General features: G+C 54.9%; 1 protein-coding gene across 7 annotated transcripts in view; it reads left to right on the top strand.

Moving 5' to 3' along the window:
* CACNA1A (calcium voltage-gated channel subunit alpha1 A) overlaps positions 1-27,780 on the top strand; it is a 279,954-nt gene that overhangs the window by 180,553 nt on the left and 71,621 nt on the right. For 5 of the 7 annotated variants that reach the window (XM_081791791.1, XM_081791795.1, XM_081791790.1 and 2 more), the window contains 13 exons: positions 1,434-1,537; positions 2,671-2,786; positions 3,837-3,893; positions 4,992-5,087; positions 12,435-12,644; positions 16,331-16,443; positions 17,390-17,502; positions 17,617-17,748; positions 18,042-18,114; positions 20,631-20,748; positions 20,898-20,965; positions 23,789-23,895; positions 25,784-26,599. In XM_081791791.1, coding sequence (XP_081647917.1) covers positions 1,434-1,537; positions 2,671-2,786; positions 3,837-3,893; positions 4,992-5,087; positions 12,435-12,644; positions 16,331-16,443; positions 17,390-17,502; positions 17,617-17,748; positions 18,042-18,114; positions 20,631-20,748; positions 20,898-20,965; positions 23,789-23,895; positions 25,784-26,599 — 2,123 coding nt within the window. The remainder of the gene's footprint in view (positions 1-1,433; positions 1,538-2,670; positions 2,787-3,836; positions 3,894-4,991; positions 5,088-12,434; positions 12,645-16,330; positions 16,444-17,389; positions 17,503-17,616; positions 17,749-18,041; positions 18,115-20,630; positions 20,749-20,897; positions 20,966-23,788; positions 23,896-25,783; positions 26,600-27,780) is intronic. The other 2 variants (XM_081791793.1, XM_081791792.1) reach the window with 1 other exon arrangement.

Genomic DNA, 27,780 nt, shown 5'->3' with positions numbered 1-27,780 from the left:
TGACTGCTGGGGGGAGGAGGTGGGGGGAGGAATTTGGCCGCAGAGACAGACATGCACACAAGGAGGGATGTCACGCGGAGGTGAGGGTGGGGACCACAGCAATGCCTCTGCAAGCCAAGGAACCACTAAAGGGTGTTTTCAGTGAATCCCTAGACTCCAGGAGAGAGGCATGGGGCAGGTTCTCCCTGGAAGCCTCCAGAAGGAACCAGCCTTGTCGACACCCTGATCTTGAACGTCTGACCTCCAAGCACCGTGAGACAATAAATTTCCGTTGTTTTAGGCCCCGCAGTTGTGGTTCTTCGTTACCCAGACACAGGACCCTCATCCACCATGTCACCCTCCCATGAGCAGCGTGTGACGATTACAGATCCTCTAGGCTTTCCAGCACCTGGCAGTATGTGTCTTTCTCATTTGGGCCTTTCTGCTTGGTGGCAGCAGCATTAGATGTGCTTTTAAAGGTGAGCTTTTAAAGCCACTCTTGGGGGCCCCACATTGTGCAGATGGCCCAGAGCTGATGAGCCACCCTAAAGCTCCCCTGCTCTGGCGGCTGATGCCAAGGCTTCTCCAGCACAGAAGTTAAGTCCATGGGCTCTGGGATCCAATCCCATGTTCGTCATCAGCTAGCTCTGTGACCTTGGGCTGGCACTTTTGTCTTTCTGGGCCTCAGTTTTCCCAACCATAAAATGGGCACGATGATAAAATAGGGTATCCTGACTAACTAAGCTAATGGCTGATGTACTTAGAAGAGTGTCTGGCACGAGTAAGTACTTCATAAGCACTGCTTTTTTATATTTCTCTCTTTCTTTCTCTCTCTCTCTTCTGGATTTTCATCCCTTCCTTTTACTTCCTTCTTGGCACAGTGTTCTGTTCTCCCAGAGAAGAATGTTCTACTTGTGGACTTCTCCCCACCTTGAAAACTGAGCTGGGCGCTTCCAGGAATATTTTTGAGATTGACATTGAGGCTGCAGGGCACAGAGGAGGGAGACATTTGAGGAAAAGGCTCACAGCCCTGTTGGTTGTCTTGGTGATTTAACCCGGGAGTCAGACTCTGCCTTCATGCACCCTCCTGTAAGGGAAAAGTGTGACTGTGTCAGAGAGGAGGAGGGAACCAGGGGTTCATTTGTGCATTTTGATTGGGCTTTTTTTTTTCTCTCTCCTCATGGATTTTGGTCTGGGAAGTTCTGAGTTTCATGCTGGTTCCTGAGTCCTGTGAGGGCTGCATGATTAGGAGGGGGCTTTGTGCTTTTAATGATACCTCTCAGGTTTCCCCCCACTAATTGATCCTGTGTTCTATTTCCTTGTCTGGGCTGCCAGAGCTCTAGGACTCCACAGGCCACGGACATTTAAGAGCAGAGCTCCCCCTTCTCCCACCTGTCAGGTCATACCTGAATCCCACTGAACACTCACCCGCTTTCCCTCCTCACCTCCCACAGAGCAACGATGCCTCAGGGAACACTTGGAACTGGTTGTACTTCATCCCCCTCATCATCATTGGCTCCTTTTTTATGCTGAACCTCGTGCTGGGTGTGCTGTCAGGGTAAGTGTCTGGTACTCTCCCCATCCCACTCCCCGTCACCATCTTCTGACCATAAAGAGGCCATCGAACCTTTGTTTTCATACTCCAGGCAGAGGCAGAGAGTAGGCTTCTTCCCTTGTCTTGGGTTAGCCAGAAAGTTATTAGCAAGTCAGGTACAGATGCACAGGCTGTGCACTGCTGAGAGCACCCAGCAAAAGGACTCAAGGGGGCTGAAATCCGGTGCAACTTCGACTCACAACCCTGCACCCCTGGCATTGAGCAACCTCCACCCAGGAAAAGGGAGCTTCTTTCCAATGCAGACCTCTCATTCAGAAGTCTTTCCCAGCACACAGCCCATCACACAAGAAAATTCTATAGAGTGCTACTTCCTATAATTAACATTAAAAAAAAAAAAAACCCAGTAGATTGGGTTTTCCCCTTCCTGTTTTCCAAATGCAAAATCTCAATATACAGTCAAGCATGCATTTCCATGACATATATTGTCCCGTACCCCCAAGATCGGGTATTGGGTGTTTTGTGGGGTTTTTTTGGCTTAATCATAAATAGATTTTCTTTTTCTGATTACAAGAAGTCTGGGGAGCGGCATAGTGGCTCCACAGTGCCATCAGGGACCCCAGTTCCTTCTGGTTTTCTGCTCTGACGTCGTTACCAGGCAGAGGCTTTCGGTCTCGTGGATGCCTCATGGTCTGAAAGTGGCTGCCTCACACTCACAAGAGAGCCACCGCATGTTCCAAACACGAAGAGGAGGGAGGGGAAGGGAAAGGGGGGGAGGGCATATATGAGGGAAGGGAGGCTGTGGCAGGAAATCAGCTTGTGTCTCCTTGGCCTAACCTAAAAGAGGGCTTCAAATCTTCTTCACCCGGGAGTGCAGAGAATGAGAAGGGGGTGTGCAGCCTTCGGTTTGACTTGTTTCCTCTAGCTGGGGTGCAGCTGTTGGATAATGTGGGAAGCTGGCAGAAACACCCCCATCCCTGTGGTGCTCTCCCAGAAGACCTGATACCTCGTGTTAAAGTCCACTGCCCTCCTGGGGTTTTCGAACCCCTAAATACGCGCGCGCACACACACACACGCACACACACAGAGTCCCTAAAACGTGTACAACAGCCAGACCCGGCTCTTTCCTGCTTCTGCAGGGAGTTTGCCAAAGAAAGGGAGCGGGTGGAGAACCGGCGGGCCTTTCTGAAACTGAGGAGGCAGCAGCAGATCGAACGGGAGCTCAACGGGTACATGGAGTGGATCTCAAAAGCAGGTGAGGCCCATTCATCCTGGGGCCTGGGAACCGAAATCCCAGGCCCCGGAGCGCGCACGGAGTCATGCCCGCGGCTTGAAGGTGGGTGAGGGGAGGGCCTGAGGGGGGAGCAAAGAGGGCCCCTGACCAAGGAGCCCCACTTCCCGGAGGCCGGAATCTGGGCTACGGCAGCGGGACTTCCGGGGTGAAGCCAGGAGAGGACATCGCCTCCTCCGTTCCCGTCAACTTTAGTTTACGTCCCAGCCCTGCCGCCGCCTAGCAGCGTACCTCCCTTCCCTGTGCCTCGGTTTCTTGGGTGGTTCAATGGAGACACGCTCACGCCTACCTTCCAGGGCTGTGGAGTGTGCAGTGAGGTGGTCCACGCAGCAGGCACGTGTTTATTGGCTCAGCCATTCCCAATGCTTATGGAGCACCCACTCTAGGCTCTGAGGATGTGACAGAACAAAAGATGGGGCTCCGACGTTCTAGTGAGGGAGACAGAAAAGAAACAAGTACGGACAACGCGGGGTGCTCCCCAGTGCCGAGGAGAAAAATAACGCAGCTTAGGAAGTAGAAAAGAGTTGGAGGAGGTGGGCTGGTCAGAGAGGATCTCTCCGAGGAGGTGATGTCCGAGCAGACCCGAAGGAAGCCGTGTGGATGTCTAGCGAAGGGTGTTCCGGGCAGAGGGGATAGCAGGTGCAAAGGTCCTGGGGTAGGGGCAGCGTTGAGTCATAGCAAAGAAGCCGGTGTGGCTGGAGCAGGGACACGCAGGGCAGATGGGGAGGAAAGGAGGGCAGGGAGGTGGCGGGGGCCGAATCAGGCAAGGCCTTATGAGGAAGCTGGGTCTCATATTGAGGGACGTGGAGGTGGTGCTCGCTCTCCTGCTCTTGCTGACGTGGGCTGCGAGGCAGGAAGAACCGAGCAGCACGCTGCTGGCTGGTTGAGCTGCCGCGATCAGCAAGAGGAGAGCGAAGGTGGCCGGGCAGACCCTTGCCCTTCCTGGTCCGAGGGAACGCGTCCCAGGAGAGCCCCGTAGACGCTGGAGCTTAACTCTGTGCTCTTCCTCCTCAGAAGAGGTGATCCTCGCCGAGGATGAAACCGACGGGGAGCAGAGGCATCCCTTTGATGGTAACTGCTCTGAACCTGGCTCGGGGGGTGGGGGGGGTGGCTCCCGGGAGGAGACCAGAGCAGCCAGTGCTGGGGGAACAGGCTGTTTGGTTGTCAGGGGCCTCCAGGGGATGGATGCTCAGAGCCCAGGTGACACCAAGAACAAACACAAGACCAGGTCAGGACCAGGAGGATACAGGGAATGGCAGGAATCTGCGGCTTTCGGGAATTTCAGGACGTCGGCGCAGGTTTTTCGTGTTCTGGCCTGCCCTTTCTGCTTTAACCCCGTGCCTCGGTTTTCCGCATCCGTGAAATGGGCATTATGATAATAATACCCACCTCATCGGATAGTTTATGAAGATTACACTAATGCTTGCAAATACAATGCCTACCTGACTCAAGGTCATGACTCACCGTCTGTGTTTGCTGAATAAATAAATAGCCAAGAATCCGGCTTAGTGTTCAGGACCGTGGTCTCACGGTTGGAAATTCGGTGAGACAGAGCAAGGGCTTTGGATCGAAAATACCAGGCGAGAGTAGGAATTAAAAGAGCTAGGGTTTATCTCGGAGGGTTACAAAATGGATTTTACTATTTGCGGGGGAGGGGAAGAGGTGACCCACGGGGGTGTCTAAATCATTTTGTTGGAAGCGTGTGCCTGAACTCCCTGTCCCCTGGAGAGCCTGTGGGGGAGGAGCGGAACCTACATACTGAGCAAAAGGATCCGCAGTCCCGGCCGGCCTGGCAAGCGTACTAAAGGTCAAGGGTGGGCTGCCTTCATTAGGGGTTACTGTATAGCCGGTCCCAGGCATCCCCCAGGGGCAATGACAACTGAGAGCCCAGACCTCGGTCTCTAAAGTCAGACTGAACAGGACGTGGTTCTCGTCTTGACCCCTTGGGCAAAGTCATGTAACCCCTCCCCCCCGAGCCTCGGTCTCCCCGTCTGCAAAATGGGCATACTCTTCCCTCTTACCAGACCGGATTGGCGTGAGGGTTAAACCCAACACCCCGGCAGAGAGTCCCTGGCAGAACAACACCTGGGGCCGAGGACGCAGGGGCGCTGAGGTGTGGTTCCGGTGTCCAAAAGGGTAACGTCTTTTTCTCTTGCCATGTTTCCATTGTTGGAGCTCTGCGGAGAGCCACCATAAAGAAAAGCAAGACCGACCTGCTCAACCCCGAGGAGGCTGAGGACCAGCTGGCCGACATCGCCTCCGTGGGTGAGTCCGTCCGGCTGCCTCCTGGCTCTCGGCTGTCACCGATGGCGTCAGAGATGCGCGCTGAAGGCCTGGGGCCCTCCAGGCCTGCACTTGGATCCCTACTCTGCCCCTTGCCACCTTTGTCTCCTGGAGGAGGTGACGCGATTATGGGAATAACAGCGGCGCCTCCCTCCTGATACCGTCCGTGGAGCTTAAACTAAATAATCCCCAGTAAGCATTCAGAAGGGCGCCCGGCAGAGCATAAGCTCCCAGTAATGGTATTACGATGCGTCAGTACTCACGGAGGGGCTGCTCTTACGAAGGGCCGGCTGTGAATAGGATGGGAAACCAAATCCCGACCCGCGTGGGCCTTGCGGTCCAGGGCAGGACGCCGATGTTAAACAGGTAGTTCCCGAAATAAGCCTGTCGTGATCGTGGCGCTGCTGAGGAGACGCCCCGGGTTTGGCGTGCTCTGGAAGAATGGGGGGTGGTCAGGGAAGGCTTCTCGGAGGAGGTGACATTGAAGCTGAGGACTGCAGGATGAGTATAGGAGTTGGCCGTGGCTGTGAAAGCAGAGAGAGCCAGGCGGGAGGCTGTGCTCGGTCTGTTGCTGTCGGTTCTTGCCAAGGGCAGAGCCTGGGGAGGAGGGGACATTTGCTCTTTCCCTGCGCGCCCCTCCTGATTGAGACCGTGCTGCTTCCGACCTTCTCCGGAGAGACTAGATTATATTTTGAACAAAAAATTGTTTTCTTTGAGAGAGAGAGAGAGAGAGAGAGAGAGAGAGCAAGCGGGAAAGGGGGGCAGAGAGAGAGGGAGAGAGAGAGAACCCCAAGCAGGCCCCATGCTGTCGGCACAGAGCCCGATGTGGGGCTCAAACTCCCGAACCTGAGCCCAAACCAACCTGAGTCAGGCGCTGAACCGACTGAGCCACCCAGGCGCCCTGAAGTGGGTTTTTAAACATTCCCAGTAATGAAAGTGGGAGAGCATCCAGGCAGGGGAAGTAACACATGACCTTGCGGGGAGAAAGCCTTTAAAGGGAGGGAGGGGAGGAAGGAAGGGGAGAAGGGAATTTAGTATATACACGTGGTTCTGATCCACGGGCACCAACTCTTCCATACTTTGCTGTTTTCGCTCCCCCCTGGTTTTTGACCTTGTGCGCTGGGTTTTGACATCATTTCCACTGCAGTCCCATCCTCCCGGAGGGTGGCGTCCCCGTAGTTGTTTGCTTAGCCGTGGCTCTGTCCTATGGTGTTGGAGTTTCCAGTGTTTTGCCCCCACAGAGGAGCACCACCGCGAGCATTTATGTACAATTACTGCCCCCACCCTTTGGGCGTGTCTCCTTGGGGATAATTACAGGATCAAAGATACCAACAGCTTTTCAACTCATTATTCACAGAGCCCTTCTGGGTTTCAGAAACACCGAACCCATGTATAAACCTGCCAAGCACTCATACGTTCAACGGATTCCCCCCTCCCCAGCCACTGTGTATATTGCCCATTTAATTCCCTTTCCCAGCTAAGTAGGTCTGTAATGACACCTTCAAGCTCGTTTCAATTTGCATTTTTAATTTCTAGCCACAACCCTCTTTTGCCTTGTAATGCTGAACTAGACCTCCTTCGACTTGTGGGTGCATCTGTGTCCCTCCTCCCACAGCAAGTTCAAGAACGGGAGCACTCCCAGCAGGGCTCTGTGTGTTTGATCCGTTACGTCTGGCTCACCCACCAAAAGATTGGCATACTCGAGTCAGGATCGCCTCTGCGGATAAGATTGGGTACCTGCTCCTCACTGATGGAGAGGTTCTTTTTCATCAGTCATTCTAGAAAAGATGGAAAAGTGATACTACCCGATGTTGGCAAGGATGTGGGGAAATGGGCATTGTCGCGTGCTGAGGGTAGGAGTTTGGTTTGCACGGTTTCCACCGCGTGGTTGGGTATTATTTAACTGTAGATGTTCCTATTCTTTGACCCGGCATTTCTGCTTCAAAAATATTTCTTCCACGTGTGCAAAAGATCGATGCCTCTTCTCAACAGCGTTGTCTCTGGTGTTCAAAAGAGTGAGAACCAAAAGAGCCCGGCTGGCTCTGTCGGTAGAGCGTGCAACTCTTGATCTAGGGGTGGTGAGTTGGAGCCCCGTGTTGGGTAGAGAGATTACTTAGAATCTTTTAAGTGAAAACACACACAAGAAAGTAAAGTGAAAACCAGAGACAACCCGCATGCCCAGAAATGGGGAGACGACTGAAGAAATTGCAGTATTTACGTACGATGGGCTGTTACGCAGCCAGGAAAAAGAACATGGCTGCTGCTCGCATGGAAAGATGTTTGAAAGCGATTTCTCAGTGAAAAAACCAAGTGGCACGGCATTATGTAAAATGTATGATCCCATTGCAAGAACAATATTAAGTATGAGTCGTACTTAAAAGTGTGGAAAAGTGTGAGGGATTTTCTTTCACTTTCTACACGACAATTTTCTAAAACGTACAAATTAGTGACAGGCATTTCTTTTGAAATCAGAAAAGTAACTAAGTACGGTTGAAGTTACTTAAAAGCAACACAGACTGGGGGCGCCTGGGTGGCTCAATCGGTTGAGTGTCTGACTCTCGATCTCGGCTCAGGTCACGATCTCATGGTCGTGAGACTGAGCCCCGAGTTGGTCTCTGTGCTGACAGTGTGGAGCCTCCTTGGGATTCTCTCTCTGTCTCTGTCTCTCTCTCTCTCCCTCTGCCCCTCCCCACCCTGTGCTCTCGCTCTCTTTTAAAAAATTAATTAAGTACGTAAGCAAGTAGGTAAAAAATATTTTTAATTTTTTTTTTTTTTACATTTATTTATTTTTGAGACAGAGAGAGACAGAGCATGAACGGGGGAGGGTCAGAGAGAGGGAGACACAGAATCTGAAACGGGCTCCAGGCTCTGAGCCGTCAGCACAGAGCCTGACACGGGGCTCGAACTCACTGACCGCGAGATCATGACCCGAGCCGAAGTCGGCCGCTTAACCGACTGAGCCATCCAGGCGCCCCAGGTAAAAAATATTTTTTAAAAAAGCAACAAGAGACTGATTATGAGGACTCTGATAGCTATACAGGCTGGGAAGAATTTGGTGGAAAAGCAGAGAAAGCTTCACGAAGGAGGCGTTTGTTGTTTTGGTTTTTGGTTTTGGTTTTTGAAAAAAATGTTTTTAATGTTCATTTAATTTTTGAAAGAGAGAGAGAGACAGAGCGTGAGCACGGGAGAGGCATGGAGAGAAGGAGACCCAGAATCCAAAGCAGACTCCAGGCTCCGAGCCGCCAGCACAGAGCCCGACGTGGGGCTCGAACCCACGAGCTGTGAGATCGTGACCTGAGCTGAAGTCCACCGCTCGAGCGACTGAGCCACCCAGGCGCCCCGGGAGGGGTTTGCTTCTAAGCTGGGCTTTCTGTGGAATGGGGAGAGAGCATCCATTTGCGACGGCTGCCATAATAAAATAGCATAGGCTTGGGGGGCTTAACAGCAGAAGACTGGAGACAGGAGTTCTGGAGACTGGAGTTCCCAGCTCAAGGCGTCCATCAGGGTTGGCTGCTTCTGAGGCCTCCCTCCAAGGCTGTAGACCAGGCTGGTAGAGGATTAGGGCCCACCTACAGGACCTGAGTTTACGTTATAATCTGCTCGTCGAAGAACCTAGCTCGAAATAGGCTCACATTCCGAGGTACTAGGGGATAAGTCTCCGGCATATGAATCTAGGGGATCCAGGTCAGTACATAACAGGGGGGCCAGCCAAGAAGCCATGAGAGAGACTCACAGATGGTTTGTCCGTGGGAGACCCTGCTCTTGAACTTGTGGCCGACGTAAGAGACCTTGCTCCTTGGAGAATGCAGTTCCAGGCTGGTGTGGGATAAGCACGTGATAAGGGGAAGGACGGGGAACCAGAGTAGGAAGCGGTCGGACTAAGAGCCACGGCTGTCCCGTGCCCTTTCTGTTAACAGAGCAGGCGACGTTCAGCTCTCCAGACGGGTCCCGGATGTAGGCCAGGGCCTCGGTGTCCCCGGACCAGGTTTGCCCCGGGCAAACCCACCAAACTCCAGCCCCTTTGCCTGATGGCTCAGAAACGCACAGGAAGGGGCCCCCGCTCCAGCCAGTACCCCAAAGGACACCTCTGGAATTCCAGTTCTGACCAGGAAATGACTTGACTTTCGTTTCCGTAAGGGAGACCAGCTAAGCGTTTCGGAATGAGGCCGGAGCCGTGCGTCTGCTGTCGAACCCTGGACGGCAGCGAGCACAGCCTTGCGCGGTTGGTGTTTCTCCCGCGCGGTCCAATCAGCCGCTGAGCGCCTCACAAAGCCGTCTCGTCTGCAGCTGACGAACATACTGCCGAATTCTGGAATTTGAGTCGTTTATAGGAACAGCTGAGCCGTGAATGGAAGCTGCCATCACAACCAGCTCTTCAGGAAAATCAGATTCCTTTTAGATGACTTTTGATCGGAAGCTCTGCGCGGGCTGTATCCGTCTGCCGGGGCCGCGTAACATAGTGTCAAAACTGGGAGATTGCTCGAATTCAACCCGCAACTTGGGCAGGACCCGTTTCAACTTATGGACGATTTCATGGCCACGTAAAGTGCCCCAAGTCCCCATCTTAAGCCTTGGTGGTGACAGGCTGCTGTCCTCACGGCAGGACATTCCAGACCACTACTGGTCACCTGTGGCTCTTGATCCCTCGGGCAGAGCCAGTGTGAGCAAAGAGGTACTTCATTCTTCTAATCAGATTTAGAAGTCTTAGCCCAAGAAAAAGAGCGTGAAACGTCTCTTTAACGTATTTCTATACTGATGCCGTGCTGAAATGATAATGTTTTGGGTCTGTTGGGTTCCATAAAATCTCTTATTAAATTTTTTTTAATGTTGATTTATTTTAGAGAGAGAGAGAGAGAGAGACAGAGTGCAAGCGGGGTGGGGGAGGCAGAGAGAGAGGGAGACACAGAATCCCAAGCAGACTTCAGGCTCTGAGCCATCAGCACAGAGCCCCACGGAGGGCTCGAACCCACGAACCGTGGGATCGTGACCTGAGCTGAAGTCGGACGCTTAACCGACTGGGCCATCCAGGCGCCCTGTCTTACGAAAATATTTGTAGAATCTAAGAATTGCCTGCAATTGCCATTCCAGAGAAAAGGTAGAGACAGGAATGTATAGAGAAGGGGAGCGTGGGTCCAAGTGAGCGTGAGATACGATCCAGGTGGCAATACGCAGCTAGCAGGGACCTAGCACGTAGTAGGTGTTCAGTTAACATGCACTTCCCTTTTCCTTCCCAGTGGGTGCTGTGCTTGTGGGATATATCTCCGGGCCAGTGATCAGGAAAGACTTGCTCAATAAATTCGCACATGAACTCGGTCTTCACTGGAGCACTGGGGGTTCTAGTCGAAGATTATGATGGCCATGGTGGCCAGCATGGGGCTAAGGCGTATTCTCCCAGCAGCCCTGTGAGTGGGCAGTGTGGTTGTCCCTGTTTACAAACGGAGGCACGGAGGCCCCAAGATGCGAGGTGTCTTGGCCAAGGTCACCTGGTGGTTGGCAGTGGAACGGGTTTTCGGTGGGGCTCCAGCAGGAGTGGGGGGTGGGGAGCCTCCCGCCCACTGTGACTGAGCTCTCCCTCCTCCTCCCCACGGAACATCCCAACCTGACCTGAGACCTTCAAAAGTCTCAATTCTTTGTCATGCCCTGTGGACGCCTGTGGATCTGGGCGCATCTTTGGGAGCTGCCAGAAATGCCCCAACTGAGAAGGGGCCGTGAGGAGCCCCGCTGGGGTTCTCAACGCCTGTGAGGTCAGGCAGGCGACGGACATGAGGGAGAGAGGGTCCCGCCTCCAGGGCTGGCCAGCTGCCGCCGAGCGGGCACGTGTGTTTAAAATTTTGTGCGTGGGAAGGGAGTGGCGCCCTGGGAGACGTTTGCCGCCTCCCATGCTGGTGGGATGCTGCTGATGCACCTGCTGGGTGGACGAATGAGTGAATGGACAGATCAACCAATGAGCGCATGAATCGATGAATAAGCTGGTGAACAGGGGAAAGAATGAATGAGCCAAAGAACAGTCAATCAACAAACGAATGCCCTTGAAGGTGTTCAAGAAGAGATCATTCAGAAGATAGGAGCTGCGAACCTTCCCCTAAACCTGTCCGCTCTCAGTGCGTGGCATCTCGGTCCCTCCAGGGGCTCAGGCCAAAGACCTTGGCTCCTCTGTCTCTCTCACACCCACACTCGACCGGCAGCAGGCGTTGAAATCTCCCTGAAGTAACACATCCCCAGTCTGCCCACTCTTCTGCCTTCCCAGCCACCGCGGAGTCCAGCCGTCATTATTGCTGGCCTGGACCAATGCAGTCACCTCCTCCCTCTTCTTGCCCTGGCCTTCCAGACTGCTCCCCCTCCCTGCAGCAGCTAGAGGGCGCTTGTGAGCAGCTGAGTCAGTTCTCCCCGCGGCCCGGTAAAGCCCCGCTCGTTCCGCAGGGTCCCCACCCTGCCCTCAGCTCCTCCTTCTCTCCCCCTCATCTTCTCCACTCCAGCCATACTGGTTTCCTTATGCCATTCCCCAGATAGGTCAGGCAGGCAGATTTCTGCCTCCGGACCTTTGCACTTACTGTTTCCTCTGCCCACAAATACTAAGGGGGCTTAAACCAACGCCTTCACCTTGACCGCTTGGCTTGAATATGGCAGCCTGCCCCATGGTCCCTCCTGAGGCTCCCCAGCCCCTTACACTACTGTGCTTTTTCTCTTTGCCAAAGCACGTTGCACCTTGCATCACACTATTACTTTTTTTTTTTTTTTTTACCATATTTGCTCTCTCTCTCCCCAAATGGAGATTAGTCCCAGGAAGGCAGGGCTCTGCTAACTAGAGTGTCCTAAACACCTGGAGTAGAGCCTGGCACACAGTAGATGCTCCACCAGTAAAAGTGTATGCAGGCAGATTCTTTGCTGCTCACGTCTAAAGTGAAGTGTCCACGGAAACTAAATGTCCTAGCCACACCTCTTCCTGGAGGCTCTCCAGGAGTTCTCCCTGCAGCGAGGGTCCTGAGCAGAAGCTCCTTCCTCATTCCCCCACCGTGGCATGACCCCCAGAGCCATCAGATGCGGCAGGAGAGGGAGACGCAGGAGGTTGGCATCATCAGTGGAGGGCCATCTGTCTCCCCGTGACATCCAGAGCTCTCGTTGGCCGTTTCTGATACTATTATCTTTGCCTTCCCGTAAGCTCCAGCTCTGGAACGCTACGTCCCTGGGTCATGGTGGATCCCCCCCGGGGGGCTAGACGGCTCGCCCGGGAGGCTGATGGATCCCCCGGCCGGATTCTGTGCCTGGGCCTCGCGGCGGTTAATTGCCTCCACAGGAACGCCCTGACCTTCTCCGTCCTCTCCTCGGCAGGGTCTCCCTTCGCCCGAGCCAGCATTAAAAGTGCCAAGCTGGAGAACTCGACTTTTTTTCACAAAAAGGAGAGGAGGATGCGTTTCTACATCCGCCGCATGGTCAAAACTCAGGCCTTCTACTGGACTGTGCTCAGTCTGGTAGCCCTCAACACTCTGTGTGTTGCTATTGTTCACTACAACCAGCCCGAGTGGCTCTCCGACTTCCTCTGTGAGTACCGCCCGGCCCTGCCCCTGCCCACTCCCGCTCCCTTCCTCACACCCTTTCCCACTTGTGGCGCCGCGTGTTCCTTCCTTACCCCTTGTTGAGTCTGCCCTTTGATGTGGACGTGTTTGCAGCTGGCACCTCAACTGAGTCTTTGGGCCTGAGGGGCTGGAAGCTGGAATTCAGGCCACCAAATACTTCTGTGATTTTTTTTTTTAATTTTTTAATGTTTATTTATTCTTTGAGAGAGAGAGACGGGGAGAGAGAGAGAGAGAGAGAACAAGCAGGGGAGGGGCAGAGAGAGGGAGATCATAGGAATCCCAAGCGGGCTCCAGGCTCCGAGCTGTCAGCGCAGAGCCCAGTGCGGGGCTCGAACTCACAAACCGCAAGATCGTGACCTGAGCCGAAGTCGGATATTTAACTGACTGAGCCACCCTGGTGCCCCTGTGATGCTTTTTAAAAGAGAGGCATAAGGGTGCTGGTGAAAGGGGCATTGGAAGAGAGACAGAAAGGGGTAGAGACCACAGGACAGCCAGATGGAGACAGAAACACACATGCAATTAACAGGTAATATCTCTGGGGATGTTAAAATGAGTGATTTGTGGTTGAGAGAGGGGGATGCTTTAGGGGCAGAGAGTGGCCCTTATGTTGCCCCCATTTTCTCTGCTTCTCCCCTCTTCTTTCAAACCTTCTTCTTCCTGCCCCCCCCCCCCCGCCACTTTCCTCTCTAGCCCTTTATGACCTCCTTATATCCAGGATTCATTCCTAGAAGATCTGCCCCAACAACTATGAGAACATCTGGCTCCTTCAATGGCTACCAGGACCCTTAAGGCCTTGCCTTTCTGGGCCTATTCCAGGTTCCAGGAGTTAGCATGTGATACTATCAGAATTGATGGCCAGGAGGGGGTGAGGAGAAGCAGTGAGAGGTGGGGAGACCTCTGATCGGGATTTAAAAAATAAAGAGCTCTGAGAAATCAATAAGAGTAGCGTCCGGCGGTGGGGAAGGCAAGCGCACGCCCTGGCTCTGGCCTGTGGGCCCCGAGGGAGGATTTCCCAACACCGTTTGCCTGCTGGCTGCCCTCCGCCTGCAGCTACTGGCCTGTCTGACTTAGGTTCGTAGCTTCTTGCCCCGTCTGGCCTGGTTCGGGGTTGACCCAGACAGCCACTGGAGACAGTCGAGTCTTCAGCCTAGAGAGGCCTAGGAGCCTGGTCCAGGTCATTATTTCCTTGTAACCCTTATTGTTCTCCGTCACATTGGTTGACCCCTCAGGACACTCCCCAGGGGCCAGCTCTCCTTCTGAGAGTCCTGACCTAGTTCCAACCCTCGAAATTGAATTTGGTCCCCGTGGAGTCTTACAAATGAGGACTCTTCTTGTGTTAACCTCCTCTGGTAGTCTATTTTTAATCTCCCATATTCTCCACACTAATCACTTTGCTCTGTCTGTCCTGGTTCAGGAACAGAGAGTTGGGACTCCCCGTCCTGGGCTTCTGTGTCTGTAAAGGTCCTTTAGTTATCCCCATTTGAGGAAAAGGAGACACAGAGAGGTTAAGTGACTTGCCCAGGAACACACAGCTAGTAAGTGACAAAGCCAGGATTTGAACTCAGAATCCAAACTGTGACTAATGACAGATCCCTGCCCTGGGGTCACCAGATGACCTGGGTTCTCAGTGCCCGCTCTGCTCCTAACTCATCGTGTGACCCCAGACAAGTCACTACCGACAGCCAGACATCAGCGGAAAGCGTCTTCGTTTATAAAGCACCCTTTTATTTTATTTGCCACAAAGAAAGAAAGCAGGGCTACTATCTTAAACGAGGACATGTCGATTTTAAGATACACCCCAATTTCCCAGATGTCAAACTGAACAAAAGCGTGTGTCTTAGAATCCGTGAGGTGTGGTCGTTTCTCGGGGTCTCAGATTTCTCATCTGGAAATTGGGTTTATTGGGCCCTGAAAGTTCTTCCCGACCCTCCAGGGCTACAGACAATTCTCTCAGGTCTTGTGCATTGCCAGCAACCAGGTTGCCATGGTAACTAGGGGGCAGGTTTCCCAAAGTTGTTTCTGGTGGTTCTCGGAATGCACCAGAAGTTACAGCCAGATGTCCCTCGCTGATATGTTGGCCTGATGATCCCAGAGACCCTGGTTTCCCTCAGATCCTAGGAGCTCCCTGGAGTCCAAAACACTAAGGGGAAGAAGATCCGGTCAGGAATGAGTGTGAAGGACCTTGACGGTTCAAACCACCTCTTAAAAGAATGATAAAAGAAACACCCTTGACTTTCTTTTTTTTTTTTTTTTTTTAATGTTTATTTATTTTTGAGGCGGGGAGGGGCAGAGAGAGAGGACAAGAGAATCCCAAGCAGTCTCTGCACTGCCCGCACCGAGCCCAACGCGGGGCTCGAACCCACGGATCGTGAGATCGTGACCTGAGCCAAAATCGAGAGTCAGACACTTAACCGATTGAGCAACCCAGGCGCCCCAACACCCCTGGCTCTCAGACAGAATTACCTATGTGACCAAAACTGAAACTCTTGGAAGTTTGGCTCCTTTGTCTTCCTTTCTGTTTTCTTCCGCTCAGAAACCCTCCTTACCCCACCAAGAAAGCTCTCTCGGAAAAGGTCTTGAAATTAGCCATTTCTCTGCTGGTGCAAACAAATTCCCGTATGTTACCTCTCCCCAGGGCGTTTGGACTATCATGCTTTCTTACCAAAGAACAAAAGTGCTTTATCTTGTCCAAGACTTTTAGACATCAACAAGACAGCATTCTACCGGGGGGGGGGGGGGGGGGGGGGGGGGGGGCATCAGATAGGTTTTCCAAGTTGGGAGAAGGGCCGTATCTTAGACTGGTTGCCTCTGAATCTCCAACTAAGCCCCTGACACAAAGGTTACTAAAAGGACACCATTATGACTTCTACTTCAGTTTCTCCTTTGGAGCTCAGGCGTGTAAAACTGGACTTATCATAACTCTTAGATTATGGCATCCTGGGCTCATTGTTATTTTGTTAGTCGGGCAGTTCGTTCGTTCGTTCGTTCGTTCATTAGTTTTAAAACGTACTGGGGCGCCTGGGTGGCCCAGTTGGTTGAGCGTCCGACTTCGGCTCAGGTCATGATCTCGCGGTCCGTGAGTTCGAGCCCCGCGTCGGGCTCTGGGCTGACAGCTCGGAGTCTGGAGCCTGTTTCGGATTCTGTGTCTCCCTCTCTGTCTCTGACCCTCCCCCGTTCATGCTCTGTCTCTCTCTGTCTCAAGAATGAATAAAACGTTAAAAAATTTTTAAAAATAAAAAAATAAAATGTACTAAGCACACAGGAACCCACCAGCCAGCACAAAACCTGAGTCCTTGGCAAGGACCTGTGCCCAGCTCTTATTGTTGAACCAGAGCAAAAAAGTGCATGGTGGAGAGCCATGGAACTTTCCCCACTCCTTTTTAAGATCAGCCAGGGGTTGGTGGGTTGGAGGGTGGGGACAATTGTTGTTCCTCACTTTAACAGTGGAGAAACTGAGGCCCGTGGAAAGGAAGCCTTGCATAATCTTTAGCCAAGGCCACCAACGACCCTCCTCTCTCCCTGCCTGCCAGGCCAGATGGATGGGGTTGTTATTAACAGGAAAGTCAGAGCCGCCTGGAACCACCCCCCCCCCCCCAGCCACGCACTCCACAAACCTAACTTCCTTTCCATTCTCCCTCCTCTCCCTTCTAGACTATGCAGAATTCATTTTCTTAGGACTCTTTATGTCCGAAATGTTTATAAAAATGTACGGGCTTGGGACGCGGCCTTACTTCCACTCTTCCTTCAACTGCTTTGACTGTGGGGTAAGTACTCTCGTTGATAGGAAGTTCAACTCTCCGGCTCTTGCCAAGAACGGCTGATGCCTGGGCACATCAGAAAGGGAACAGTAGGGTCACGTCTGGACGTGAGAGACGCAGCTGAATGCAGAAGGAATGAGAGGGCAATCCCAGATACCGGTGAGGACACAGAGGTTCCCAAACTTTCAGCCACTGCCAGCGAGAGGGAAACGTTCAGGCCCTCTTTCGTTTATAAAAGTTCCAAACCAAAGGACCCAATATCCCGTGGCAGCAAGATGGAGAAGTAAACTGTGGCACGGCCATATAATGGAATTCTCCACAGCAAGGAGAGGCGACCAGCCACAGACAGTGACAAAAATCAGCCCGTAGAGCAGGATTCCGCTCCGCTCACGTAAGATCAAAAGGATAAAAACTAGACGAGTGTATGTTGGTTAAGGATGATGTTTGAGAACTTTAAAGGGGCAAGGACCTCAAAAACCATCATGCTCAGTGAAAGAAGCCAGACCCAAAAGGTCACGTACTGCATAATTCCATTTCTGTGAAAGGTCCAGAATAGGCATATCCATAGAGACCGGAAACAGGTTAGTGGTTGTGGGGAGGAGGAAGGAATGGGGGGTGACTGCTCGTGGGGCGACGGGGTCTCTTGGGGGAGCGATGAAAATGTCTCAGGACTGCATAGAGGTGACGCTGACCCAACATTGTGAACGCGCGAGATGCCGCCGGGTTGCATGCTTCAAGTGGTTACTTTGACGTTCTGTGGGTTTCACTTCGATTTCTGAAAAAACGCAAGGAAATGGTTATTGCAGTACCCAGGGGCCCCTCGAGGCTTCTGGGGGTGGAGACCCTCACCCTGCTTCCGTGTGGGGGCCTCCTGGTTGGGTTCCCGTAAGGTTCGGGGCCAGGGCACGATTTCCAGGGCCCTGTGGACGCGAGACCAGGTTCTCTGCTCCAGGTTATCATCGGGAGCATCTTCGAGGTCATCTGGGCCGTCATAAAACCCGGCACATCCTTCGGAATCAGCGTGTTACGAGCCCTCAGGTTATTGCGTATTTTCAAAGTCACAAAGTAAGTCTCTGGAGCTCCCCCGGCATCCCGGCAGGGGCGGGGATGGGGACCGGGGACGGGCGGGCTCAGCTGACCGGCCTGACCGCCCCTCCCCGACCCGGGCTCTGCTGGCAGGTACTGGGCATCACTCAGGAACCTGGTCGTCTCTCTTCTCAACTCCATGAAATCCATCATCAGCCTGTTGTTCCTCCTTTTCCTGTTCATCGTGGTCTTCGCCCTTTTGGGAATGCAACTCTTCGGCGGCCAGTAAGCGCTCGGCAGACTCCCTGACTTCCGCTTCCCCGGGGTCCCGTGCGGGGACAGAAGCGGGTCTGGTGCGTCCAGAGACCCAGGCTCGCCTCCATCCCGCAGACCGCCCCCCCTCGTGGCTCCGGGCGCCCGGTGCATTCACCCAGATGGGCGGGGTCCTGGGTACCAGTCAGGGTGTCCTTCTGGGGAACAGAGATGCTGGAGATGTTGCCCCGGAGACAGGATGCTGAGCTAAGCCCTCAGAGCACCCAGGGCAGGGCCAGCGTGAGATGCCTGTGTCCTCCCCGCAGGTTTAACTTCGATGAAGGGACTCCTCCTACCAATTTCGACACTTTTCCAGCAGCAATAATGACAGTGTTTCAGGTACGGTCTTCACCTGGCCCCCGTGGGCGGATACCTCTTAGGGCCAGAGACTAAAGCACCCATTCAGCATAGGAGGGGGGTTCCTCGAATCGCTCTTTCTCCGCTTTGCCTTGTCCCGCTGTTTTAAAATACAGGTTTTAGAATCATTCAGGTACGGTGAGGCCAGCAGATCTCCGTGAGATCGCACCCTCAATCAACAATGGTGGGTAAATGCCATTGGAAAGGCAGTCTGTTGTACTTGGAGATCCCAAGAGAGGAAGTCCACGGCAGGCCACGCAGGGCCACGAGGGGGAGGTCAGGAGGCAGAGAAGGGGGAACATGAGCACAAGCCTTTATTGTGGTTTCTGCAGGAAGGATCCCGCGAGGCAGGGTAAGCAGATTGAGAAATGGCTAGCTGGAGTGATTTCAGCGGGGCTCTGGGCGTGGGGGCCATCTCGGGTTAGCTGATGAGAAAGATCAGGGGACTGTGGGCCCCGAGTGTAAGAGCCCCATAGAGGAGGTGGTTGGTTTGCATTTGAAAAGTGTAGGGGCGCCTGGGTGGCTCAGTCGGTTGAGTGTCCGACTTCGGCTCAGGTCACGATCTCGCGGTCCGTGGGTTCGAGCCCCGCGTCAGGCTCTGGGCTGATGGCCCAGAGCCTGGAGCCTGCTTCCGATTCTGTGTCTCCCTCTCTCTCTGCTCCTCCCCCGTTCATGCTCTGTCTCTCTCTGTCTCAAAAAATAAATAAACATTAAAAAAAATTTTTTTTAATTTAAAAAAAAAGAAAAGTGCACACCATGGGCAAGTTGGCCATTATCTCTAGGAATTAGCTGGCACTGACCCCCTCCAGGGTCAACAAACCCCCCACCGCCACCCCCGCCAAGTCACAGCATCAGAATACAGAAAATAAGGCATGGTTACCACACCCATCCTCCCTGGATTAGGAGATGCCCCTGATCCTGCATTGCAAGGCAAAGAGACCCTGGGTGCTCTCCCCAAACCAACTGCTGTATCTGTGTGGGCACATGCCCTGAGGTTGGGGACTGACCGGGCTGGGACCACCAGAGCCTGGTGGGTTCTGTCTCTTTGGGGGTTGGGGGAGACAGGAAATCTATGGAAAATGTGACTTCACTTTCTCCTTCCCCGGGGAGGGCAGTTTCTAAAAGAGAACCCCTGGACAGGGGGTTAGAAAGGGAAACTAGCCATGAAGATTGTTGATGGTGGGTCTTGAGCACAGGGGTTCTTGTCTAAGGGGGGGGGGGGGTCTGTCCCCCAAGAACACTTGGAAGTTCTAGAAACGTGGTTGGTTGTCACAGCCCTGGGGGAGTTACGCTACAGGCACCTGGTGGGTAGAGGGCAGGGCTGCTGCTCGATACCCCACAGTGCCCAGGACGGCCCCTTAACAGAGAATGACCCGGTCCCCAAATGTCAGCAGGCAGGGCCGAGGCTGAGAAACCCACATTAACGGGTTGACATTTTTGGAGTTGATTCACATTTACTTTATCCTTGTGGAAATATTACAGAGGAGGGAAGTTGGATTTTTTTTTTTTTTTTTTAGTGAGCATGTGGGTGATGCACGCCTGTCCCCTCAGTCCATCCCATATGCATCAGGGAGACTGGTGTTTGCCAGCACCTGCCTCCCTGTGCCGGACACATTCTCCCGTCACTGGCACCCGCCCTGCCCCCAGGCACAGCAGGCCAGAAGGACCAGTGAATATGCGGCTTAAGCACCAGAAATTTATTTCTCTTATATCTGGAGGCTGGAAGCCCATGAGCAAGGTGCCCGCGGGGTTGGTTCCTGGTTAGGACTCTCTTCCTGGTTTACAAATGGCCACCTTCCCACTGTGTCCTCACATGGCATGGAGATGGAGAGAGACAGAACAAGTTCTCTGGTGTCTCTTCTTACAAAGGCCCCAGTTCCCATGATGAGAGGCCCATCATCATGACCTCATCTAACCCTGATTACCCCCCATCCCCAGATACCGTCACATGAGGGTTTAGATCTTCAATGTACCGGGGCACCTGGGTGGCTCAGTCGGCTAAGTGTCCGACTTCGGCTGGGGTCCTGATCTCACAGTTGGTGAGTTCGGCTCAGGTCGTGATCTCACGGTCCGTGAGTTCGAGCCCCGCGTCGGGCTCTGTGCTGACAGCTCGGAGCCTGGAGCCCGCTTCGGATTCTGTGTCTCCCTCTCTCTCTGCCCCTCTCCTGCTCACGTTCTGTCTTTCTCTCTCTTTCGCTCTCAAAAACAAACATTAAAAAAAATATGTTTTAGAGCTCCAACCTATGAATTTAGGGGGGCACAGCTCCATCTGTAGTGAATGCCCTGGTCACACGAGGCAGGACAGAGTTAGGGAACGAGCTGTGACTCCCCCAGAGGCACCCTTCCCTGGAAGCCAGGCCGAGAGCCCCTCGGGGCAGGGGTGGCCCCTCCCACGCCCCAAGAGCCACCGCAGGCAGGCGCCAGCTCCGCAGCCAAGGCGTCTCCGCGGGGCCCGTGGCTGAGAGGGGTTGGCTGTGTGTTTCTCCGTCCCCTTTCAGATCCTGACGGGCGAAGACTGGAACGAGGTCATGTATGACGGTATCAAGTCTCAGGGGGGCGTGCAGGGCGGCATGGTCTTCTCCATCTACTTCATCGTGCTGACGCTCTTCGGGAACTGTATCCTCCGCGGGGCGGGGCAGGCGGGGGCGGGGCCGGGGCGGGCGGGGGCGGGGCAGGCGGAGCAGCCGGGCGGCGAGGGACGGTCCTCGAGGCCCGGGTACCCGGGGTCCGAGTGGTGGTGCTTTCCCTGACTCCAGCGCCTGCAGACACCCTCCTGAACGTGTTCTTAGCCATCGCGGTGGATAATTTGGCCAACGCCCAGGAGCTCACCAAGGTGGAGTTGGTGGGAGAATGCTTCTCCCTCGGGCAAAGTTACCGCCTGCTTGTGGCCGATCAGCACTGTGCTGGGCGTGGGGGTGGAGACAGGGTCCGAGCTTTCGCCCCGGAGGCTCTGTTCCCCGGGAGAAGGAGCCCCCTCCCCCTGAAACAGTCTGTCTCTGATCAAGAGAATTCCACAGCAAAGAAGGTGGGGGGGCGTAAGGCTGCGGGGCTGCCACAGGAAACAGATGGCAGGCTCCACCCGAGGGCCCATTTATAGGGAGCGGGGAGCGTCAAGGGACCTCTCCAAGGAATGGCGCAGCCCCCAGGCCAGCAGGCACTGTCGCCACCCCAGACCTGAAGGGATGGATGGGACAGGTGGGAAAACCCACACAGGGGCCTGAGGCTCACCTCGCGGCCCCATGAGCTTGGGAGCTGGCCGGACGTCGCCTCCAAGTGACATCAGTAAAGAATTAGATGCTGCCGGTGCCGGGCATCGCTGTTCTCTCCCTTTTGCAGAAGGGGAAACTGAGGCTCAGAAAGGCAAAGTCACTGGCCCCAGATGGTATGATAATAGCAGCTACTATTCACAGTAGCACACTTTGCACGTCAGGTACTCGACACAGTTCTTGTTCTACAGTAAGTGCCCAATAAAGGGAGCAAAACTTCGTGTCAGATGCCTCTTAGAGCAGCCTTGGACTCCCTGGAACTCTGATGCATCTCAGCTGGGCACAGAGGAGGCAACACTGCTTTTGGGAACACAGCTCACACCTTTGGGAGAGCCCACAAGCAGGGCTGCTGGGAATGGTTGTACAGGTTGCGCACTGCACAAAGGAAGCTGGCACCTTTTCTGCAATTTCAGAGGAGGGTGTTGGGAAACAGCCCCATCACATGAAGAGAACATGTGCAGAGTCTTCCTGTGAGCCCAGGAGGGCCAGGCCTGGGGCTTCCCTCCTCTTCATGGTCCCATCTCTAGTGCTTTGAGGTGTTCAGGACACGTTCGTGGAACTGAACCGAACTGAGCGGACGTTGCCAAACCCTCCATCTGCTGGGCCTGGCAGGGGGGAGAGAGAGTTTCCCGGGCCCCGCTCTGACTGGCGGGGTGGGGGAGGGAGGAGAAACGGAAGGCTCTGCTACCCCAAGCACACGGCCACGAGCCTGGTCACCATGGAGCTGGCTGGCTCCAGGGGCTAATCCGACCGTATGCTCATCCGAGTTCCAAGAGCCCGTCCTCAGGGGCTGTCACGGGGGAGAGGGTGCGCCGGGAGCGTGGGAGAAGGGGAGAGAGAAAGGCAAGATCATCTATGTAGTAGGGACATTCTCCTCCAGACCAACTTGTTTCCTTCATTTATCCTGCAGGTATTTCTTGGGCATTTCATGAGGCAGGTACCCTGCTAAGCCCCCGATGTGTTGGTCTTATTGAATCTTCTCAGAAACCCCCGGACTCAAGTTCTCTGAGCCCCCCTTTTACAGATTGTGTCTTTCAAAAAGCATTTCTTGAGCACCTCCCGTGAGCAGAGCCTGGTCTAAGAGCCAAGGATATGGCAGTGAACAAAAAGGCAGAAAGCCCTGCCCTCGCGGGGCTGACATTCGGGAGGGAGAGACAGACACGAAATCAGTGTCTCAGGGGGTGAGAAGTGCTCAGGTGGGAGAGCCGGGGAGAATGGAAATTTTAGGTGAGGATAGCGAGGCACCCAGAGGCGACGTTAACAGTAAGCGAAGGAGCTGGGATTTGAATCCACGTGGGTCCAGAACTTGTGCTCTGAACCACGTGTACTGTTGCTTAAGCCCGAGCATGTTTGATACTCGCCCAGGAGCTTGTTGAAAATGCAGATTCCACGGGGCCCAGCCCGGGGTTTTTCGGGGCGGGGGGGGGGGGGGGTGGGACCTGGGAACCTGCATCTGCAATGCCACTGAGGCAGGTGGTCCAGGGACCCAGCTCTGAGAAACGCTGGGTGAGATGCCAGAAGGAAAGAAGGCCTTCTGAGAACGGGGTGGCTGGTCGGGGGCCCACCTCTGTGTGGTCACTGACAGAGCGTCCTGATCTGACCGTTTCCGAGGTGGTTAAGGTTGCTTCTGGCCCCAGAGATCGCAGTGCAGGGGGAGAGGCACCCTGCCACATAGCCCGACACTTCTTACTGGTGGGTTCATCTCTGGGCATTCCTTCCTCGTTGCTTTTCCTTTGCTTTTTCTTTGTGGGCTTTTCTGTTTTACGAACGAGGCCCTGCATGAAGGCTGAAGGAGGCTTTAAAGCCCCAAAACATCTTCTTCTGTGTTTGTAAAACATCTTCCACCCTCCTCCTCTCTGAACCTAGCCGGCCGAGAATATAAGCTCCTCTCCCGATTCCCCTTCTGGAAGCTGTTGGCAGTGCACGGAATGGGCCAGGTTTTCTGCATGTGAGGGCTAGTCAGTGTTTTTAAAAAGTCTGGGTTCGGAGAGCTTAACCCAGAAGGTAGAGTGAGAGGGAGGTCTTCGCATTAATTTCCGGCTCGTTGAGACGGGGTGCAGAAAAGTCTCCATTGTGGGAAAGCAAGGGAGTCTCTTTCCCCTTTGGTTTTCTCCTGGCTGTGTCCTAAAACAGGATTAAGAACGAGCTGGAGACTGAGCCTGCACCTAGAGGGGATAGCAGTACACTTGACCGACACGGGGCACCTGTTCCGATCTGCGGGCCTTCGCTCGGCTCGGCTCGGGGCGGGGCGGGGGGGGGGGGTGTCGACGCCCAGACCACACCTGCTTGTAAATATTTTCCCATGTTGGCCTTTGGTGGCAGTAGGGTCAGCAGTGAGGCCCCAAGACCTGGTTCATGTTTTGTGAACAGGGACCCCGTGTGTCTTTTAGGATGAACAAGAAGAAGAAGAGGCAGCCAACCAGAAGCTGGCCCTGCAGAAAGCCAAGGAGGTGGCAGAAGTGAGTCCCCTGTCAGCCGCCAACATGTCCATAGCTGTGTAAGTGCCCCGAACTCCAGAATGCTGTCCAGGGTCCTCACGTCTACACCCTCCCAGTCAAGAATTTGGGGGCAAGGACCCGTCCCTGACAGGGGTGAGCTTTAGGAAGAGGTGCTTCTGCTCTACCGCCCACTTGTACTCAACAGATAGTGAATAAGCGCCTCTTACGTGCCAAGTATTGTTCTAGCAAACTGGGGATATGGTATGAATAGGGGGTTAAGGGGCGTAGGGGGAGCCAGGGGTGGAGAGAGTTGGGACTTTAAATAAAGTTGCCGTGGAAGACCTGGCTGAGAAGGAGATAAGACCAGAAGGAGGTGAGGGAGGAGCCAGGCAGGGGGATCTTAGGGAAGATCATAGCGGGCAGCAGGAACAGTATACACAAAGGTCCTGGGGCAGGAATGTGCCTAGTGTGTTTAGGGAACATGAAGGAGGCCACTGTGACCGAAGTAGAGGGAGGGAGGGAGGAGAGTGGGAGGAAGTGAAGGCAGAGAGGTGATAAGCAGATCATGCAGGGTCACGGGTGGGCTGTGGACTTTTGATCTGAGTCAGATGGGGGCCATGGAGGGCTCTGGAGCACAGGAGGGGCAAGACCTGACTCGGGTGCTCATGGGCCCCCTCTGGCAGCTGTCAAGGGAACAGGCTGTAGGGAACAAGGGTGGGAGTCAGGGGACCAGGTTGGAGACTACATTCATTGGTCCATACAAAAGAGCTCGTGGGACTGCAGTAGGGTGGTGGCCGTGGTGATGGATGTAGCTGAGTTCTAGACACATCATGAAAGGTAGAGTGGACAGAGTTCCCTGGTGAATCGGAGGCGGTGAGGTGGTGAGAGTTCAGGTATCTTGATTAAAGGGAGATGCGTTGAGCCAACCCACATTCTGCCTGTGTTGGATGTCCCAGGGACGTTGCACACCGAGGGACAGTGCATGATGTGACGGTGGGGAGGGGGCTTTCTTTGCCATAGTGGGTGGCTGTGAAAGGAGAGCCCAGGAAAACACATAATCAGACAAGTGAGTTTAGGTGTGCAGTCTGTGGAAGGTGGTGGTCTGTATAAAACTATCAATGGGGGCGCCTGGGTGGCTCAGTCGGTTGAGCATCCGACTTCAGCTCAGGTCACGATCTCACGGTTCTTGAGTTCGAGCCCCGTGTTGGGCTCTTTGCTGACGGCTCAGAGCCTGGAGCCTGCTTCAGATTCTGGGTCTCCCTCTCTCTCTCTCTGCCCCTCTCCCACTTGTGCTCTGTCTCTCTCGGTCTCTCAAAAATAAATAAATGTAAAAAAAAAACAAAAAAACAAACAACTATCAATGCCCGCAAAAACCCTAGAGAAGTCTGTATACCCCAGACTGGGCCGCAGGCTGGCCAGCACTGGCCCTGTGGGTAAATAGGCACCGTTGGGTAAATAGGCACTGCCCAAGACTCCCCAGTGCCCACCCTGGCTCCCCCTGGGACCACCCAGACCCTCCATGACCCAGAATTAAAAGATCATGTGGACGATTCCAGAATCTGCTCCAGGCCAACGTCCACTGTGATGGCTTATCCCGGAGGTTAAGATACTTTGACCATCAAGGCTACATCCCCCAGGGGGTCACGTGCTACAATTTGAGGAAGCGTGGAGAGGACAGCGGGAACACCCACCTGGGCTGAGACCCCCTCCCCCCCATCAGTCACACCCAGAGACACCTTGCTGGATGGAGATGCCCACCTGGGCCAAGGCCCTGGCTAGGCCAGGATGCCCAGCCAGCTTGAGTTTTCGGCACAGGCGGAGCCACCTGGTTGGGCTGAAATACCCTCCCTGGTGGAGAGGCCCCCCAGGCCGAGACATTCGCTGGAGGGGCCTGAGCAGGCCACGTGGCCCAGTGCTCTAACCCCCACCCCCACCCTTCCCTTGCAGGAAGGAGCAGCAGAAGAACCAGAAGCCCACCAAGTCGGTGTGGGAGCAGCGGACCAGCGAGATGCGGAAGCAGAACCTGCTGGCCAGCCGGGAGGCCCTGTACAACGAGATGGACCCAGACGAGCGCTGGAAGGCCTCGTACGCCCGGCATCTGCGGCCGGACATGAAGACCCACCTGGACCGGCCGCTGGTGGTCGACCCCCAGGAGAACCGCAACAACAACACCAACAAGAGCCGGGCGGCCGAGCCCACCGTGGACCAGCGCCTCGGCCAGCAGCGAGCCGAGGACTTCCTCAGGAAACAGGCCCGCTACCACGACCGGGCCCGGGACCCCAGCGGCTCGATGGGCCTGGACCCCCGCAGGCCCTGGGCCGGCAGCCAGGAGGCCGAGCTGAGCCGGGAGGGGCCTTACGGCCGCGAGTCGGACCACCACGCGCGGGAGGGCGGCCTGGAGCAGCCGGGCTTCTGGGAGGGCGAGGCCGAGCGGGTCAAGGCCGGGGACCCCCACCGGAGGCACGCCCACCGGCAGGGGGGCAGCAGGGAGAGCCGCAGCGGCTCGCCCCGCACGGGGGCCGACGGCGAGCCGCGCCGGCACCGGGCCCACCGCCGGCCGGGCGAGGAGGGCGCGGAGGACAAGGCGGAGCGGAGGTCCCGGCACCGCGAGGGCAGCCGGCCGGCCCGGGGCGGCGAGGGCGGCGAGGGCGACGGGCCCGAGGGCGGCGAGCGGAGGAGGCGGCACCGGCACGGCCCCCCGGCCTCCTACGAGGCGGACGCAGCGCGCAGGGAGGACCGAGAGCGCCGCCACCGGAGGAGGAAGTAAGTGGGTGTGACCCCTGATCTGGGTTGGTGGCAGCGGTAGTAACGACGCCGGCCGTGTGGCCCGTTCCTCTGGTGGAGCGTCTCCGTCCTCTCCACCTCTCCCCCCACCGTCCGCCCCGCCCCCCAGCCCTGCGCCCCGCCCCCTGCCCAGCGCCCCGCCTCCCTGCCCACCGCCCCGCCCCCCTGCCCTGCGCCCAGTCCCCCAGCCTACCGCCCCACCCCCGCCCCCTCGGCAGATGGATCCCAGTGTCACAGATTGGAAACCCAGGGGTAGAGCGCCTTGCCCAAGGTCACACGTGCAGTAGGTGGCACGGCCAGAGGCTGCAGACCCACCATTTCGCCCTGGTGCCATGTCTCTGGGAACATCTATGAGAAATTCCCCGCGCCCCCCCCCACGCCCCCTCCCCCCGAATTCTTGGCGCTGTTCCATGTAGTTGCTGTGTGACCTGGCGCCGGTGACTTCACGTCTCTGGGCCTCCGTTTCCTCCATCTGTAAAATGGAGATGGGGGGTCCACTTGAGTCGTTGCTGGAATGAAGAGATAACTCGTGCAAAAAACCCAGAAGAGCAGCCGACACCTTAAGTACTCGGTACATGCAGACCATTTTTAGCTGTTAATGAGGCAGCCATCTTTTTTACCTGGTGCTGTGCCCGAAGGATCTGAAAAGCCACACTGGGCCCTCGGAATTGAAAGGAGAGCGGGGTTCAGGCTTCTGGAGGCCTGTTCCAGGCCAGAGCCCTGCCCAGTGGGAAACAGCATCCTCGTGTTCTTGGTATTTTGGAACACTCCTTCGGTCCCGTGGTGATCCTATATATAGGAGCCCAACGATGTTGAAACAGACATCGTTCTTATATTCATTGATGTCCCGTTAGTTTTCTTTTATATCACCACGAGGGCATCGTATTGATTTTTTAATGATGTGTTTAAGTGGCTCTGTTATATGACATAGGCACTAGGCCAGCACTTAACCAAAATTGAATGTGTGCGCGAATCCCCAGGGATCTTCTGAAGCTACAGATTCTAATTCCTTGGGTCTCAGGTGCAGCCTGAGATTCTGCCTTTCTAAGGAGCTCCCAGGGGACACTGATGCTGGTCCAAGGACCACACTTTGAGTCGAGAAGAGTCCAGAGGGCAAAGTTAAGTGATGCAAGGCCCTGCGTGCAGAGCCCCCAGGAATG

The sequence above is a fragment of the Panthera onca genome, chromosome A2 (genome assembly GCF_046562875.1).
Source record: "Panthera onca isolate mPanOnc1 chromosome A2, mPanOnc1 haplotype 2, whole genome shotgun sequence".
Lineage (NCBI taxonomy): Eukaryota > Metazoa > Chordata > Mammalia > Carnivora > Felidae > Panthera > Panthera onca.
Note: the sequence above shows the minus strand (reverse complement) of the source record. Positions and strands in the feature narration are given on the sequence as shown.